An 18,735-nucleotide genomic window follows, 5' to 3' on the forward strand; every position below is an offset into this window, starting at 1 on the left:
ACTTTGCAGTTCTTTACTAACCATGATAATGCAATTATGTAGTCCACACATTTATCAAATAACACCTGATCAAATAAAGGCCCATGTTGACACTCGTGGACCAAGTGGTCCCAGAATGACTCGAGATTATCTTTGAAGCTTTTGAACTCCTTCCTTTTAGAACTTTGATAGTCTTCAACTTCACCCTGTGATCAGGGAGTCCAGGCAATGTTTCAGAGGCAAATTTGTGCAAGTTTTAAGAGAACTCAAATAAAAAATGACAGTAAAGGAGTGATAATGACAAAATGGAGAGGGTAAAAAAGAGTTTAATATAAACAAAATGTGCATAAAGATTAAAAGGCAGGTTTAGGATACTCTTTTAGCGAGATTAACAAGTGCGACAACAACATCATCAACATCAGTCTCTTCCAGGAAGTCACCCTTGATATGGTATTTAGCTCCACATGCCTGAAAGTTTGTAGATTTCAATAATCAACAATCTTTCTCTAGTTACAATACAGCATCTATAAGAGGATGGTCTCATTGTTAATTAGACATTAATATAATGATCCCCTGGTTCAAGGGGTCTAAATCATCCTCCCAACTACTTACATTATCCAAGGTTCAAAGAGAAAACATTGAAAGAAAGGGCTACTTTCTAAATGCTCACTCAAATAAGATCCATCAAAAAACTTTGAATTACCTCAAACAGCATTGCCAGAAGCTCGACCATTGAAGTTTTTGGATCTTTTTCATACCTCTCCACCCAACGCTTAACAACTTGAGGAATAAATTTCCCATTTCCTTTTATAACATCTGCAGAAAATAATAGGACATGATGGTGCTTATCAAGATTCCCATCTTATCTCCTGAAAGCATAACATAGCAAGGCTTGTATCGTTGATTTGTTACTATGAGTGAGCACCAGATAATTGTCTCATTTCCAATACGCACACCCATATATTTCAGGCATTCGACATTAAAGAAGATTTTTATAGAGTGTGAATACAGTTGCAAAACGATGGAAAGAATGTGAGCACCATGATGATTAAAGCCCATTCTTCAACAACCCCATTTTGTACTTTCAATTATCAAAATTAAAAGAAACCTCAATAAGTGGTAGATAAATTAAACCTAATTCAGAAAATGAACATTCATTGTGCCGATAAAAGAATATCAAATTAGTTACCAATCAGACTCTGCTCGGAGACTTCATGTGCAGCATTCGAAGTGCCTTCCAATCGGTTCCGCTTAGTTCTAGGCGGCCGAGACTCTTCAAAGTTTTCAGGTGAGCTATCTCGGTCGGCCTGGCCGCTAGCATCGCTGGTCCTGTCATTGTTGTCGGCACCACCACCATCAGCATTGGTAGGTTGAACTTCAGCGGGTACAGTCTGAGCCCGAGTCCTTTTCTGTATCGAAGACCATAAATAACTTCAAATAAATACATCGTTCTCCCCCCCACCCACCCCCTCCCCCCCCCCCCCCCCCAAAAAAAAAAAGAAGAAGAAGAAGAAGAAGAAAACTCCAAAGATCAATCATCACCGAGCGGCGAGTGGCCAGTCCAGAAGAAATAGGAGCAGCAGCAGCACCCTCCATTGTTATTGAAAGATAATTTGAACAGCAACCCAACACGCACTACCAACGCATGTTCCTCGAAACTGCGAATGATGTCATCAAAGAACGATAAAAGAAACAAAATCAAGCATAATCGATCGACAAAAATGCCCCCAACTGAACAGACAGCCTAATAAAAACAGATTGAAATTTTACCTAGAGGAAAATTGGATTCCTAGAAACTGGAAGAACTGAAAGCAGTATGTTGATGAACAGAGGCCAAGGTTGCTGACGCCGAGTTCCCACTCGACACGATCCTCTAGCGCTAAACGCTAGCAGTTTCCAATTTGATAGATCTTGCACAGAAATTTTGGCCTGAACAGCGGGAAAGAAGAAGAAGAAGAAGAAGAAGAAGAAGAAGAAGAAGATGGACGGAAAATTATACAAAAAAAACACACTACAGTGGAAAATGATAATCTCCGATTCTCCCGCCAAAATGACGAGAAGTATGTAGCAGTCCCTCTGCAATAACTCAGGACGGTAAAGTTGGCTCCTCTCCCGTTCTCCGATAACAAAAAAGGGGTTTTTTCTTTTTACAAATTCAGCTAAATATGTATTTAAAATTATGTTCATACCACGAAAGTATTACTTATGCGAAAATTGCAAAATAACAAGTCAACCAAAGTAATACCGATTGATACACCTTATATATTCAAGACGTCCTATCAATTTATCGACATACAATTTATTATTTTTTGCAAAATAATAAATCTAACTCATGAGATGTTAAATGTAGATTGATATATAAAAAATATTATATGTGTAAAATGAAAAAATATGATACACTTTAAATACTAAATTTTTAAATTGTCTATTAAAACCGTACGGAGATTTATCATCTTTGATTTAAAATGCATAATTATTAATGATAATTATAGCGCAAAATGGTACATGTATATATATAGTCATTTTGCTACACTCAAAAATATTTTCAGCCATTTTTTTGTTTTATACAAATTTTCAATGAAAAACTAAGCTATTATTTTTTAAATTTAAGCAGGATAAATTTAATTTAACTTAAAAAAGAATTCATTATGCTTATTCAGTATTTTCTTTTTTCCGAGAATCACTATAGAGTCCTCTTCTCATCACAAAGATACTCAATGAGACACATCTACACTCTCTCCTATTATCTTGGATTTAGATGATGCGGTACACTTCGTGAATTATTTACAAAGTTTGAGTTCAAATATAAGATTCAATGTGAATAATTTACTTGATTTGTTATTTAGATTGAAAGAAAATCATATTTTATAAGAAAAAAATAATTATTTTAAAAAACAAAACCTTCTTAAAATATTTTAAAATACAACAAAATGATAAAATGTCAGTGATTTTTTTTACCAATCTCGCTATATATTAAAATGTTTAACATTGAAAAGATCCCACAATTAAAATTTACAAGGAGATCTTTTAAAGATGTCATGAACTTGTTCAAGTTTTTTAACCTAGAATCTCAAGTTATGAAAGCGTAAGACCAAAACAAAATTAAGAAACCGTGAAAAGTCTTCTTTGGACTCCAAACTCAAAACTAAGTTTAAGATATTGTTGCTCAATTTTTTTATGTGTATTTTAACGTGCGAATGCCAGAAGAAAAAGCAGTTGAAGAAAAACTTATTATAAATATTTTAGTTCATTTTATAAAACTTTAAAATGTTAATGATTTGAATTTAAACTCTAGAACCACCCACGAAATGAGGAAGAGAAATCAGATTTCTCCCTTACAGCTTTTAGATAATATAAATAGATAAATCTTGCAGCCCCTTCTAGGAAAAATGAAAAATCAATCACCAGTAATCTCCACAAGAACAAATCCCATTGGTGAAGTGGTGGAATCTGTTTATATCTCTTACTATAATCTCTCGGGCAAAAATTTCGGAAGCGAACTTCATGACAGTATGACAATCTCCACAAGTTCTTAGATTCTTTTTTATCCTAATTGGAGCCCCAGCAGGAAGGCTCAGCAGCCCAAATGCAAGAGCTAGTTTCTCAGTATGATACCACAAGCTTTGCTCCTTGTACTCTTCTGCAGTGTTTATTGCAAATTCAGTTTCAGCCACATACCCTTTCTTCTTTACTAACTCCTTTAGGTTTTCTAACATTTCATAGATCTCCTTCGTTTTCTCATGTGACTTGTCATGAACTGTGAATACATATGTTGAATTCTTTACGTCGATCCAACTGCAACCTGGTTCCTTTCTCACCCCAATCCTTTCCATCTTTCTTCTAACTTTATCAGCCTCATTTAACATCCCATTACGCGTCAAGATGTTACAAAGCAGCACATAATTTCCAGGATTATCTGGTTCCAGTTCAAAAAGTTTCAGCGCTACTTCCTTACCCATTACAAGGTTGCTATGATTTCTGCAAGCACTAAGCAAAGCACCCCATACTGAGGCATCTGGTTTGATAGGCATCAATTCTATAAATCTCTTAGCTCTATTCAACTCTCCAGCGCGACTAAGCAAGTCAACTATACACGCATAATGTTCATGTCCAGGGAATATACCATGCAGTTTAATCATTGAATTAAAGTAGAAAAATCCTTCTTCAACTCGACCAGTGTGGCTGCAAGCGGAGAGAACAGAAACAAAAGTAATATAATCGGGTTTAATCCCCTCTCTCAACATTTGTTCGAATAACTCAACAACCCGGTTAGCATGACCGTGTTGTTGACAAGCTGTAATGATAGCTGTCCAACAAACCACATTACGGTCCTCAATCTCTTCAAATATCTGGAAAGCATCTACCAAGCTGCCACATTTTGCATACATCTTAATCAAAGAACTTGCAACACACAGGTTCTTAACAAACCCAGATCGTATGATCTGATTATGGATCAGTGTTCCCTGATATAATGTTGCAAGATTTGCGCAAGAATGAAGAACAGAAGAGTATGATGCTTCATCAGGTATTGAACCTTTCTTTCTCATCATCCAAAAGCTATTGCAGGCATCTTCATAATTGTGATTATGAACGCATGCCATGATCATTATGTTCCAAGTAACTACATCTCTGGCTCCAATGTTTGAAAACAACTTTGCAACCTCGTTGAATAAGCCACATTTACTATACATGTCAATCAGCGAGTTATTTATATAAACCAAATTCCTGACACCAAGCTTCAGAGCAACTCCATGAACTTGTTTCCCAAACGCCAAGTTACCAGCATTGGCACAAGCACTAAAGACGCTAGAAAAGCTTACTTCATCAAGAGCAGTTAAATTCTCCAATAGAAGCGTCTTAAAGAAGAAAATGGCCTGATCATAAAGCTTGTTCTGCAAGAACCCCACAATCATAGAGTTCCAAGACACAAGGTTTCTCACGGGCATTTCCTCAAACACCTTCTCGGCCATCCTCATATCACAGCACTTGGCATACATGTCAACTAATGCACTGACAACAAATACCTCAGCATGGAATCCATGTTTCCAAACCAAAGAATGCATCTGTTCACCATGAACAGAAACCATAGTGTCAGTGCAAGCAGAAAGAACAGCAGATAAGGTGTAATGATTGGGATAAACTCCAGAAAGCCTCATTTGGTTAAAGAAAGTCAAAGCCTTAAAGGGTCTTTTGGAACGGGTAAGCTGGGTAATAAGAGAAGTCCAAGAGACAACGTCCTTAGAGACATCTGGGGCTGAGGAGAAGAGCAACAAGGTTTGGTCGACACAGCCACATTTGGCGTACAAGTTAAGGAGATTGTTGAAGAGGAAAGGGAGGGAAAGCAAGGCGGTGGTGATGAGTTGGGAATGAATTTGAGTGGCATGTTTTGATGTCCGGCCAGAATTGAGAAGGTTGTTAAAAGAGGTGGGAGGGTGGTGGAATGGAGTTCGGTGGTGATGGGATTTGAAAAAACTCAAATTTGGATAGAGGGAAAGTTTAGAATAGACAGCTTTCATACCTAGTCGTGTCGTTCGTAATCAATTGTTACAAATTAGAATTTCCAAACGAAGTTTTTGCTTTGATTTAGGAGGTTGGGTAAGATTAAGTAAATAACGGGCATTGATTGGAACGGAAAGCATTTTGATTATACGGCCATTTAGGTCGAGATTCACCAGAACCTTGTAAAGAATTTCAACAGGTGTTCTAAAAGGTGTTCAGAAAGGAAGTTCTCATCCAAAGTGAATCTTAACTTAATCAAACAGTCCAAAACCGTCGAGGGAAGCCGCCGGGAGAGCTTTATTCCCGCGTGGTCTAGACGTCGCGCGATGGTATAGCACTCAAGAGTCCAAGTTCCCGTCGCTCGCCACCGCTGTGACGAGGAAGCCTCCGGCGATGAAGAAACGCTGTGGTTTCGGCCGAAATGGAGGGAATCCGGAGGTCCGCCTAATGAGAATAAACAACACGAATGTAGTCGATGCGGCGGAGGGAAGCGAGAAGGAAAGTTTTATGATTCGCTGGATGACCGGAAATTGTTTTCGAAATTTGTCGTGTTTTTTTTTTCTCTAAAAAAATAGGTTTTCAAATTACTTCAAATTTGGATTCGATTACTAAAACGGAGCCCCGCAGAACACGGATTAAGCATTCTCGCTGCCGTTCCCTTTCATTCTCCTCTCTCCTTTTTCTCACCATCTCCGTCTCCAAGACTTTGATATAGCTCTGTTGTCTCACTTTCTGACGTTCAGTCTCACGCGGCAACACAAACCGAAAAGAGGGAGAGGAGGAACAAAAGAAGTCAGCTTGAACTGTTCATGTGGACTCGTCGAAGCTGCTTGCAATGGTCTCACGAAAGTTGGTCGCATCAGAAAGAAAGTACTAAACGAATGTAGTATTGTAAAATTGCTTTGATCTAGATAAACAAGAGGTCAAAATTTTTAAATTTAGGAGGCAAAAAGATCTTGAGATTGGGTCTTATAATCGATCATCTCTTTCATTTTTCTTTTCCTTTTATGTAATAAGTGCGGATAATCAAAACTCTAACGAGAGATTGGTATTATAAGTTGTATAGCTTAGTGGTTATTCTGTTTGTTACTAATCTCTTTCAATCTCAAATTCGAATATCACTTTATGACAACTATAAAAAAAATTAAGTGTAAATTGTTTATCAAAAATTTTTTTTTAAAAAAAACCTATATATTATACACATAATCTAAAACTCCTTATTTGTACAACCACCTGAACTTTTTTTTTCCTCCAATTTTCTAATCCAATCCAACACAAAATTTAATATAACTCAATCCTTATAGTTTGAGTTGGTGAATTCGGATTAGTCGGGCTATCGATTCTTTTCAACACCCCTAATATAAATGAGAAAATCTTCGGAAAAAAAAAACAAGTAAAAGTAATTTTGTCCTACCTCTTCCGCTCCTCGATTTTTCCTTTCTCCACTTTTTCTCTTATGATGCAGTGTAGCATGGTAAAGACGAAAGAGTGAGAGACCAAGAGAGTAAGAAAGAGGATGGTAGAGAAAGAGATCGTGCTCAAAGATCAATTTCCATAATTTCACACTAAAATATGTTAGAAAACAAAAGGGCAAAAATCTTGCTGATAGATTTTATTTTGGCCTTCAAAATGGCGCATCCAAATGATTCAAAATCTTATGACATGTCAACTCATAACTAAAAAAAATAATAGAAATTCAATTTTTCTGATCTTACCTTACTACATTGAATATGTAAATTAAAATTTGCAATAGTCGTGTGAGGACCCAACTTTCTATAACCTTTAATTAGAATCATTACTGTAGTTGTCCAATCATTAAACAAAAATAAAACTTTCTAAATGCAAATTTAGGAATAAATTGGTAAAACATTGTTAAAATAAAGGTTTTCAAAACAAAAATTGGTTGAGCATCCCTACAAAAATTAATAAAACAAAAACATTTATGGTTAGAATTGTTAGCTCAATGATTCACATCAAAACACAAGGAATAATCTTATACTAAGTGAAAGTAATATCAATAATACTCTACCATCATCACTAGATCATATCGTCCAATATCCAATACGATATTATCTTTACCTCAAAATCATTTAGAGAAAAGACAAAGAGAACTATGAATTTGATAAAATAAAATTTAACTATTTTTACAAGTTGAAAAAAGGGCCAAGTTGCATAGGGGAGAATGACTTTGATGAGAAGGCAACATAATAAGAAATCCTGAAAAAGCATTTAACCCCATCATCAAAAGTTTAAAGGCATTTAACCCCATCAATTATCAATGGTTGAAATATCACCACTTTATACCCCATCTTTGAATAGTCACATAATTTCACTCCTTTTGCTTTCTAGTGGGAAGTGATAATCAACTTTCTTCCCTCTATTACAATTGTTACTTTTTCCAATCTTTCTTATTTTTTGGTCGACAGTTAGTGCTCCAAATCCAGTATATGAGATTCTATTAACAAAATCCCACAAATGAAAAAAAACGTCTTCTCAATTCATGTGTTGATATCACTTCGTGTCAAACGAGACAATCCTAAAATAGATTTTGATTATGCTTGTCTAATCATATTCAGCAAAACATTAAACAAAGAGATGACAGAATTGTATTTAGCAAGTATATAATCCCATTTAATGACCCAATTACATGTGGTTCTATCCACATATTAGTTCTTAACCCTTAATCCCTATCCATTTGTTCCACCACCCATCACTTCACCAGCAGCCATCGATATGAAGCAATTACAGACGAGCTAGTTGAATTTGAAGATGATACCACAGACACAACTCCAGATTTAGAATCAAATAATGTTGGATGTTGTTTTACTTTGTGTTAGTTTGCTGATCCAAGGGAGAAGTTATGTAAAAGCAACAAGAAGAGTGATTTAAATATCAATAATCAAAGCTTAATTATTTAATTCTTATCACAAAAGCCCTAAACTAAATTGATTGATGGTCAAGATGATACTACATTTTTTGACTCTATGTTTTCCATATCTCCTTTCCCATTATTGTTTTAAGATGTTTTGTATTCAAGTCTCTTCAAACAAGACTTATTACTATTGATTCAATGATTCCTATTGAGAACAAGTGCATCGATAAAACTGCAACAGCCACGAATATATTCAATCAACAAAGGTTGAATATAATTCTCAATCAGCTAGAATAAAATGTATTGTGTTTATGCAACAAAAGTTGTTTCTTAACACTAAGAATCCATTTGATAATGTTTTCGTTTCCTATTTTTCGTTTCTTGTTTCTTTTTTCTAGAGCAAGAAAAAAGGATATGTTTGATAACTATTTATGTTTTCTCAAAAACTTATTTAATAATCGATTCTAGTTAACACCACACTTTGAAATTTAAAATTGAAAAAATATTTAAATACAGGTGTTAAAATTTTTAATTTGAAAGATCAATATAATATAGTATTTAAATATTGAACAATTTAAGAATTTAAATTGAACATATACATATAAAATAATTAATAAATAAAATATAAAATAAATACTGCTAAATAAAAAAGATAATTTAAAATTAAATTTAAAAATTTTAAATAAATAATACAATAATCTAAATTTTTTGAAATCTTAAATTAAATTAAATATATAATTATGAAGAATAAATAAAGGAAGGAAAAAACTAAAAACAAATTAAAAAAAAAATATTAAACATATAGACCAAAGATTAATAAAAAAAAAAGAAAAAAAACTAAATTAAGAAATATTAAACGTATAAATACGAACAATTAACGAAGGAAGAAAAAAAATTAAGAAATAGAAAAAAGAAAGAAAATAAAGTCATCAAAGTTGGGAAATGAACCCAAGACCTTTATAAACAAGGGTGGTTTAATGCATGTCTCTCTACCAATGAACCAACTAGAGATTTTAAGACATATATAATCAATTAAAAAGAAACAAAATTGGAAAACAAACAGTTTTTATAATTTCTCAATTTTGTCCAATCTTTCGAAATGTTTCTTAAGATTTGAGAAGGAGAAACGAGAATAGTTATCAAAAACATGTTTTTAAAAAAATAAGAAACAAAGAAAAGGAGAACGTTCTCGAACATATCCTTATAAAGAAGTCTTCCAAATTAGCTATGCTATACAAAAGAAGAAGAGAAGAGAAAAGAGGAGAGGGAAAAAAAAGGAGCGTGTGATCTGATCTGATCTGATCTACATTGCTTTGCTGTGAATGTTCAGTTTTAAAATGTTGGGTTGCTCTTTTAATTTTTCTTTTAGTTGTGCATTTGTCATAGATTTGTAGATGAATTATGAGAGCGAGAAGGCTCTTTGTTGATGGGAAAACAGGGGAGACCCATAAAATACTAGACATCTTCTACCTTATGGGAGTGGGCTTCAAACCACGAGGGTTCTGCTTTTCTCTCATTCAGTTTTATAAAGCTGTTATAATCTGGTGGAAAAAAAATGAGAATTGGGTTTGAGTTGAAAGTTCCTTAAAACAAACCAACTCCCTCCCCAAAGAAAGATAATAATAATTTGACATGATCTTTTTTTTCTATTATCAACGACGACCATGCAACAGCAAATAGAAAGTACAAAAGTTAGGTGTTCTTTGGAAGCCTTAATGACCAATGTCCAAGTCATCTGATGTTAAATGCAATATTCAAAAGAGAAAATATCAAATATTAAAAGTTAAGACAAGCTCCAATCTCATCCTAATTGAATGTCATCCCAAAGTAACATGCATTTATGAATATGATATAGAAGGCCAAGACAATTACAACAATGAACAACAGTACACAAGCTGCGGGACCCAGCTGCTTTTGGTTTTTAGTCACTTTGCCAATTCAACATTTAAAGGAGGGAGAAAATAAAATATCAAATGGTAAATGGCTACCAATCTAATCTAATTTAATGCCACCCCAAACATAATACGCACTTATGAATATGACCATGGAAGGCCAAAACATTTCCAACCATGAAAATCAATACACATGGGACCCAGTTGCTTTTGGTGTTTTATCACTTTGCCAATGCTAATTATCATAACTTTTATCTCTCCACCCTGTTTGATTTTCTTTTTCTTTTAGATAGAAACTAAAGGGAATCATTATCATCATCAATTATTCTATCCCAGATCATGTGAGAAAAGTTCGTCACTGACAGACTGTTTTTGCTTTTGCTTTGCTAAATTTTTCCTCCAAGTGGTGTGGTTCTTTCATTTAGTCTTCTAGTGACTTAGGCTTTTCTGAGTTGTTGCCAACCTCATCATTTCTTTCCTTAATTTCTTCATCTTTTTCCCATTTCCGTTTCTTAAGGACTGGGAGCTGCCACTTTGTTTTTCAATCCACAATAATCATTATGGCCACCCAAACTCTTGATTCCCATCAAACTTCTACAACCGATGAGGTGAGTTTTTCCTCTAATTTTCTCTTTTATTTCCACTTCTAATTCTCCATGCTATCCATTACACTGCTTACTTAAGTTTGTTCAGCTTCTTATTTTTGGCTACATGTTTTCTGATTTCTTTCTCATGATTGTAACTGGATGTGACGACTGTTTGATCAAGTTCTTAGATTCCTTATACGCACACTTGTTACTTTTCTAGTTTAAACTTTAAATATCCTGTTGTGTGATAATTTTGTCATTTTCATGTAATACGGACTATATGCACTCACTATTAATTCTCTAAACTGAATATATCATGCACATCCCAAACATAGGTTTCTTTGAATTAATTAATTTTATCTGCCAGTAGGTTAGCTTATCTATAGTTTAGAAGCATGGTAATTTAGTTTGTTGATCACTATATTGAATTCCTTTTTTTCTCTTCGTTTGTGTGAGAGATCTGTCTTGATAGACAGGAAAAGAGGTACAAAACATGTTATTCTTATGCTGTCACATCACATGGTTGATTAGATCTGCCAATTCCTTCAGCAATATTTTTCGGGAATATTTTTTTTCTTAATTTTACAGTTATGTTTTATTTTACTGGAGGAAACGGAGAAGATCAACAGTGAATCAGTAAAAGTAGCGGAGCAAATACATTTCTCTTCACCACAAGAAACTGTAGAAGATGACAGGGAGAAAGGTAGGGCTGACAACTTACATGTTCCAAATAGTACTTTGTCGACATCCAAAGAAAAGGCAGTGGATATTCAAGCTGAGCCTCCTGCAATTGAGATCAAACAAATAGATGAAACTCCTGTTGTTAATCTTCCAGTTCATGACAATGTGCAGTTGGAAAAAGAATCTACTTCGGTTTCAGAGGTGGAAATTGCTACTGCCACCAATGAGACTCTACATGAGGGAAGGCCATCGGTTGAACCAGTTGGAGGAGAAGCAATAGAACTGCCAGTAATTGCGTACTTGGAAAAAAGTATAAAGGAGTTTGATACAACTGACAATGGCAAGAGCCCACCAGAAGAGCAACCAACTAAAGAAGTCATAGAAAGAGAGACTTTGGAGGTACCAGCAGAGGCAACCACACAAAAAGTAGAAGAACAACCATCAGAGGCTGTGAACTTTCCAAAAGTACAAGACGAATCATCAAGCAATATCGTTTACAGTGAAGAAAAAGAGGAACCAGGTGCCCATGTACATTTTGTAACAGAAGTTGCAGAAAAAGTAGAAATGGATTCTGAGGAAGTAGAAGAGAAGAAGTCAAAGATTAGTGATAATACAATATTATCAGTAGTGGAAGACTTTAGTAAGGGCCCAACAGATGCAGAAAATGAACCAGTGACAGAATGCATCAGTGTAGAGAAAGAGGCAGACAAGGAACCAGTGACAGAATGCGTCAGTGTAGAGAAGGAGGCAGACAAGGAACCAGTGACAGAATGCGTCAGTGTAGAGAAGGAGGCAGAAAAGGAACCAGTGACAGAATGCGTCAGTGTAAAGGAGGCAGAACAGGAACCAGTGACAGAATGCGTCAGTGTAGAGAAGGAGGCAGACAAGAAACCTGAGACTGATATTCCAAAAGAACCCGTTGAACTATCAAAGAAAGAAGCTCAGGCAACTGAGGTAGTTCCATTGGAAGAACTAATAGAGAGGGTTGCAAAAGAAAATCTTGAAAGAGTTGAAACTCCAACAGAAAAAGAGCAGCCAGTTGAACTTCAACCATTCAAAGCGTTGGAAGAAGTGATAGCAAAAGAAATTAGCATACCCACAGAAGTTCCCAAAGAAAAGCAACAGGGATCTGAAATTGAAGCAGAGCAAGAATCAAGAGAACTGATAGAAACAAAGATCAGGGAATCTGTTGAAGTTTCCCATGAAAGTGAATTACTAGTTGAAGTTCATCAAGCAAGAGAACAAGTATTGATAGAAAAAGAGAGAAACGAATCCTTAGAACCTCCAAAGAATAAGGAGCAATCGGATGAAGCTATTTCCCAAAGAGGATCTGAAGAAGTCACAACAAATGAGGTTGGCTTATCCTTTGAACCTCCCAAGAACGATGAGCAAGCATATGAAGGGTTTTCAGCAACAAAATCTGAAGAAGTGAAGGAAAAAGAGACCAATGATTCCACATTGGATTTTGAAGAAGTCGAGAAACAAGAAAAGGAGGTCATTGAAGTAAAAGATGGTACAAGAGAGATACCTGAAGTAACCAAACATGTCCAGGACACTTATGTTGAGGCTGAAACTGTGACAGATGAAAAGACATTGGCACCTAGAGACAACACTGGCCAACCAAGTGAGGGGAAACTCCAGAAAGAAGAACAACCAATCGAGGTGGTTGCTGAAAAAGAACCAATTAAGATGTTTGCAAAAGAAGATATTGAAACAGTTGAGCTGCCGATGGAAAAGAAGTCAGTAGTGGTAGAAAAAGAGATAAATGAAGATGTTGAAACAGATGAGCCAGAAATAGAAAAGAAGCAGCCAGAAGTAGAAAAGAAGCAGCCAGTAGACGTAGGAAAGGAGATAAGTGAAGATACTGAAATAGTTGAACGACCAATAGAAAATAAGCAGCCAGTAGCGGTTGCAAAAGAGATAAACGAGGTGATCACAAAAGAAGTTACTCAAAAGGTTGAGCCTTCAACAGAAACACAACAGTTAGAAGTGATAGCAAAAGAGGTAAGCGAGGTGGTCGCAAAGGAAGTTATGGAAATGTTTGAAACTCCAACAGAAGAAGAGCAACCACTAGTGACAACAAAAGAGACAAATGCATCTATTGAGCCTCTCAAGAACATGGAGCAGCCAAATGAAGTTATTTCTCAGAAAGAATCGGTGGAAGTTATAGCACAAGAGGTTTGTGCACCTTTTGACCCTCCTAAGAACAAGGAGCAGGCAGATGAAGGGTTACTGGTGTCAGAATCGGGTAAAAGACCAGATGAGGACCATCCAACAGAAGAATTTGTCGGTGTAGACAAGGAATCGAGGGAGAAACCAGACACGACTCATGTTCCAGACTTATTTGTTGAACCTCCCAAGAAAGAAGTGCATCCACTTGAGGTTCTTACAGTGGAACAACAAGTAGAAGTTACCACAGACGAAATTATTATAACAACCGAACCTCCAACAGAAAAGGGGCAGTCCATTGAAGTTCACCCACTAAAAGGATTAGAAGTGGAGGAAAAAGAAATTTCCGAAAGCAAAGAATTTTCTGAGGACAAGGAACAAGCAGTTGAAGTACAGTCAGTACAAGAATCAAAGGAAGTGATAGCAGAAAATATAGTTAAATCTGTAGAAATTCCCAAGGGGAGTGAATTGCTCAATGAAGTTCAACCAGTGAAAGAATTAGAAGTCATGGTAAAAGATTCTAGTGAATCCATTCAACCTCCGAAGAATAAGGAGCAACCAAATGAAGTTCCACATGAGAAAGAATCAGAAGTTATAGCAAAAGATATTGATGAATCCTTAGTACCTTCCAAGGACATGGAAGGGCCAGTTGAAGGTTTTCCTGTGATTGGATCTGAGGAAATGGGAGCAAAAGAGGTCAGTGGTTCCACATTGGGTTCAGAAGAAATTGAAAAACTAGAACCTTGCAAAGTTACCGAAGTGAGGGATGGCAAGGAAGAATTGTCTGAGATAACCAATCATGTTCATAATGAATATGTGGAGGTAGAAACTGAGCAAACTGTGAAAGGCGAAAATGTGAAAGATCAAAAGCCATTGGCTATCGGGAATGATAGTACACCACCTTTGGGAGTAGGACAAATCCACAAAGAAGAGGAGCAATGCAAAGGACAAAGTGATAAACAAGATTCAGTTTATCATAGGGGTCAACCTAGTGTAGATTTAGTTGCACCTGACTTTCCACCTCATGATGTGAAAGAAGATGAAAAGAAGGAATCAAGCAACATTGATGTAGTTGCACAGTTATCAGTAGAGGAAGCACCCGCTATGGAGAAAGTGGGAGAGGAAAATGAAGAAAAAGGAATGAAGACTGAGAAGGCAGATGAAGCTACTCATGAGAACATACAAAACATAACGCTGCCAAGAGAAGAGGTGGCTCCAAGAGACTATGAAACTGATGTTGTGGTAGCAGGAAAGTCAATTGATGACCAAAAAGCTGGTGAAGTCGCTGATCTGATTGCAGAAACCAAGGTTGAGGAGAGTATTACAGACGAGAAACTAGCACCGGTTGAGACTGTCAATGCTCAGGTAAATGAAACACCTAAAGAACCCCAAGAGCTTGAGTTGGAAGTAAAAGATAAAGAAAATGTGAGGGAAGAAGCTGAAGTTCCGAAAGTTAATGACAAGAAAGAAGTTCCATCGAAGCCTAGTCATAAGCATTCACACAATATTTTATCGAAAGTAAAACAGTCGCTGGTGAAGGCAAAGAAAGCCATCATTGGCAAGTCACCAAGCTCAAAAACCCTTTCCTCTGAAGCAAGGGATGACATTAAAGTTAAGTGATGGTATGCAATGAATAATCACTGAATATTTCACATTTCCCACAAATGTCATATAACCCTTATTGTTGGACATGCAGCAGGTCAGAGTTATTGCGTCAGTATTATTTGATTTTTCTTGGTTTGTTTATTATAAAAAAATAAGTGTGTATAGAAGAAGGTTTCAGTCAACGTTATACTTGATACTATATGGATAAATTGATTCTTCTTTGTATTTATTATTGTTTGGTGTTTTGTTTGTTCTAGTAATTATCAGAAAACGTGGTTGTGAGGATTTTTTTGGATAGTTGTCATAGTTGCAATGTAAATTTTGATATTGTACGAACACATTGGTTCTTCTTTGTATTTACTTTTGGTTGGTGTTTTGTTTTGGATAGTTGTCATAGTTGCAAAGTAAAATTCAATATTGTATTGAAGATGCTTACATTTTAAGCAAATTGGTGGATTATGTTGACAAACTTCTTGTCCTTCTGGTCTTATTTAAAAGGTTGACAAGTTTTTGGTCAAATTCAAGGCAGTGTTAATCTTAATTGTATGCCACTAGATTTACTGAAATGTAACTTGGACAGGTAATGTCAATGTAGTGAAGTTTAAGTTTGGATGTTCTTGCAGTGTGAAGCATGGAATGCACCTACAGCAACATATAACGTAAACGAAAAATTTCTTTTGCCTTGTTTTCTCATCAGATTACTCTATTTAATAAAACAAGGGAACTCCATTTTCAGACCACAAAAGCAATGGCCACTAAAGCAACACGAAGAGGCAAGATAGAGAGTAATTCATAATGTGAGGAATATCAAAGATATAATTCAAGTTCTAAACTCATTGATTAAAGAAAGAACATATAGAAGCACTATTAACAATAAATTACTAAGCAACATAACATGTCTTAAACCTCACCCCCCCCCCCCCCCCCAAAAAAAAAAAAAAAAAAAAAACCTATTGTTGCAACGAGCCAAGCTCCCCACAAAAAATATCCTTTCTTTCCAAAAGACGAACTCAGGAGCACCTTCCCAATTATAGCATAAAGTCTAAAACAACGACGCAGAGACAAATTCTTTAAAGAAAAAAAACCCGACAACCAAAGAGAAAAACATCGCTAGCACAGCAGTAAAAGTACATCCCCCACATTAATGAACTTGCTCAATGAAACTTAATAGGATCCAAAAACTCACATGAACCTAGTGCAAAATCCAAATGCAAGAAGGGAGTGATGGAAGGCAAATTAGAGAGGTATTTATTAAAACCTTTGCATTCGAGCTGGACATAGCTCGAGGAGGTCCAAAAATTGGACGACTTTAAATATATGAATAGTTGATTATTAGACCTATGTTTGAAGAAAATAACTATTGTTAGAAACAGGAACTTTATAGGGTGAATGAATCAAAGGTACCCAAAAAAGGTAGAGTAGTTGTTAAAGGCGAGCCATGGACTTGCATATATTGTGTCCAGATTCCAAAAGCATTGTATTCCTTGTGAAATACCTTAAGGGAGGTAATGAACTTGTGGTTTTCAATGTTGCTCAGAGTGTTAGTTGTCTGTATTAGAATTCGTATTTTAGTGAAAAAATGAATGAAAATGGATGAATTTTGAGGAATATAATATTTCTGCTAAATCTGCATGTCCAATTACTTTTTCAATTCTATTCAAGACATTTATGTAGTGTACAACACAAAAAGCTTCAGCTTTGACCAAAATTATCAGTTTGTCAAAGTGTTTTGGAAGGTATTAACCACAGTTCCAACTTAAAACTTTCATAACTCAAATGGTTTGTTAATGCCAGTTTCTTTTAAAATATAATAATGAAATAAGCTGAATAGTTGGAAAATCATTTTAAATGATAAAAGGTTGATATTTACACATATAACAAAATACAATATACTATACAGGTTGTAATATTTTGTTAGATTTTTAAATGTTTTATTTCGTTTCTTGAAAATAACCCTAAATAATTTACATATTAAAAGAATCATATTACACAAGTTAAAAGAAAGTATATTTTAATCATACTTTTCTGAAAAAAATAAGGAAAACGGTGTGAATTTATAAACTTTTAGCCGAACGAAATTGAAATAAAACTTTAACATTCTAACAAAATTAAAATTCAGACCATTAAAACTAAACTCGAAAGAAAGGAAGAAAATTTATAACAAGTTAACCGTAGTAGCCTTGCAAAGAATGGATTCAAACAGTATGACACCTACCGAATTAAACTCTTTTCAAATAAGCAAAGCAACCATATCCAATGAAATTGATGGTAGGTTGTAAGAAAGAGATACGAACCAATCAATAAGAAGGGAAAGGGATGGCTCCTGGGCATAAAATGAAACGAAATTAGATGGAGCTGATAGGGATTGTCAATGTACATCTCAACCACCGGCCGGGGTGAAACATCCGGCCAAACTCCAATCGCCCCCATTCTCATCCTCAACTCCCTTCGGCGCCCCTGTGTCACACTCAATTTCTTCCTTCACAAAAAGAAATGCTCGGATAAAAATATATGGTCTCCGTTGTGAAATTATTTTGGGGTTTTTTAGGCTTGGGGAAATAGTAAGGAAGAGGAGAATATGGTGGAACGGTTAAGAAAGTGAGATTATCCTGTTTTGCGCGGGGAAGTGAAAGAAGAGAATAAAAGGATGAGTATTGGTTGGAAGAATGGAAAGCAGCTTGATTCTTAGCCCACTTGGCTCAACATCCTCTTTCCCCTCCAAGGGCCTCGGGGAATTAAGAAAAATAGACCACGAAAATGGAGTATGAAAAGTAGAAAATATCCTTACATGAAAATATTTTCTTTTACCCCCTTTCTCTCTGTATTTTTATAATTGTCCCTTTAGATCCTCTATAAAAGAAAATGCTTTTTTTTTTTAAATATAAATTCAACATTTAAATACTTATATGTTTGGTTTGATCTCTTTATAAATATTTGTATGAAAAATTGTGTTTTATTTGTCTTATATTAACAATGTCTATACTTATGTCAAATTATCGGCTCAAGTTTTTGTTTTTATTTTTTTAATTTATTGGAAAACTTAAAAGTACTTATACTTAACTTTTGAATTTGACAGAAGTTTTATTAATATATTAGAGAGCTCATCTCCAATTCTTTTCATCCATCACGTATAAGTTGAACTGTGAAAAGATAGTTTTTAGAAGGAGGTAATTGCTTACGAGGGGCAAGAAAACATCTACTATAATATTTATTACTTATTCTTCTCGTTTCTTGTTTGGCATCTTATTTTTATTTATTTATTTTATATACCACACATAATTTTTAAGCTTTATTCTTGTGGTAAATAATAAATAGAGGCACTATATAGAAAAGTTTATACTATCATTAGAAATTTTCTCATTTAAAGCTTAAATTTTGAAAAACAAATATTTTAAAACTAATTATAGGTGGAAGTACTAATACTCTATATTTTTTCTTTAGCACTAAAAAA

The 18,735-nt window shown here is 35.1% G+C and overlaps 3 protein-coding genes across 9 annotated transcripts in view; 1 reads left to right on the top strand and 2 right to left on the bottom strand.

The window, feature by feature from the left end:
* Positions 1-2,156, bottom strand: part of LOC103492089 (sister-chromatid cohesion protein 3) — a 35,000-nt gene extending 32,844 nt beyond the window's left edge. For 2 of the 5 annotated variants that reach the window (XM_051081202.1, XM_008452285.3), the window contains exons 1-6: positions 1,750-2,155; positions 1,522-1,637; positions 1,169-1,388; positions 683-795; positions 355-447; positions 22-185 (exon numbers count right to left, since the gene is read on the bottom strand). In XM_051081202.1, coding sequence (XP_050937159.1) covers positions 22-185; positions 355-447; positions 683-795; positions 1,169-1,388; positions 1,522-1,575 — 644 coding nt within the window. In that variant the 5' untranslated portion in view covers positions 1,576-1,637; positions 1,750-2,155. Of the gene's footprint in view, positions 1-21; positions 186-354; positions 448-682; positions 796-1,168; positions 1,389-1,521; positions 1,638-1,749 lie in introns of all 5 variants that reach the window. The other 3 variants (XM_017045490.2, XM_008452281.3, XM_008452283.3) reach the window with 3 other exon arrangements.
* A 1,051-nt stretch (positions 2,157-3,207) lies between these two features.
* Positions 3,208-17,634, bottom strand: LOC107991130 (pentatricopeptide repeat-containing protein At3g24000, mitochondrial-like). 2 transcript variants are annotated; one of them, XM_051081203.1, is made up of 3 exons: positions 17,579-17,634; positions 11,551-11,613; positions 3,208-5,042 (listed from the first exon to the last, which is right to left on the bottom strand). In XM_051081203.1, the coding sequence occupies exons 2-3, from the start codon at positions 11,575-11,577 to the stop codon at positions 3,381-3,383; spliced, it is 1,689 nt and encodes a 562-aa protein (XP_050937160.1). In that variant the 5' UTR covers positions 11,578-11,613; positions 17,579-17,634; the 3' UTR covers positions 3,208-3,380. The 2 variants fall into 2 exon arrangements, with proteins under 2 accessions (XP_050937160.1, XP_008450508.2); XM_008452286.3 differs by lacking the exons at positions 11,551-11,613; positions 17,579-17,634 and adding an exon at positions 6,893-7,110.
* Positions 10,493-15,516, top strand: LOC103492092 (uncharacterized). 2 transcript variants are annotated; one of them, XM_008452287.3, is made up of 2 exons: positions 10,493-10,850; positions 11,418-15,516. In XM_008452287.3, the coding sequence occupies exons 1-2, from the start codon at positions 10,803-10,805 to the stop codon at positions 15,297-15,299; spliced, it is 3,930 nt and encodes a 1,309-aa protein (XP_008450509.2). In that variant the 5' UTR covers positions 10,493-10,802; the 3' UTR covers positions 15,300-15,516. The 2 variants fall into 2 exon arrangements, with proteins under 2 accessions (XP_008450509.2, XP_008450510.2); XM_008452288.3 differs by having other exon boundaries at positions 10,495-10,850; positions 11,439-15,516.
* Positions 17,635-18,735: the final 1,101 nt, after the last annotated feature.

The sequence above is a fragment of the Cucumis melo genome, chromosome 2 (assembly GCF_025177605.1).
Source record: "Cucumis melo cultivar AY chromosome 2, USDA_Cmelo_AY_1.0, whole genome shotgun sequence".
NCBI lineage: Eukaryota > Viridiplantae > Streptophyta > Magnoliopsida > Cucurbitales > Cucurbitaceae > Cucumis > Cucumis melo.

What these genes read in the sequence shown, in the direction of transcription:
- LOC103492092 (XM_008452287.3), top strand. Translation starts at nt 10,803, where the DNA reads ATGGCCACCCAAACTCTTGATTCCCATCAAACTTCTACAACCGATGAG. An exon ending in AAACTTCTACAACCGATGAG is followed by an intron (nt 10,851 to 11,417) that starts GTGAGTTTTTCC and finishes TTAATTTTACAG; the next exon opens with TTATGTTTTATTTTACTGGA.
- LOC107991130 (XM_051081203.1), bottom strand. Translation starts at nt 11,577, where the DNA reads ATGTCGACAAAGTACTATTTGGAACAT. An exon ending in CAAAGTACTATTTGGAACAT is followed by an intron (nt 5,043 to 11,550) that starts GTAAGTTGTCAG and finishes CATGGTGAACAG; the next exon opens with ATGCATTCTTTGGTTTGGAA.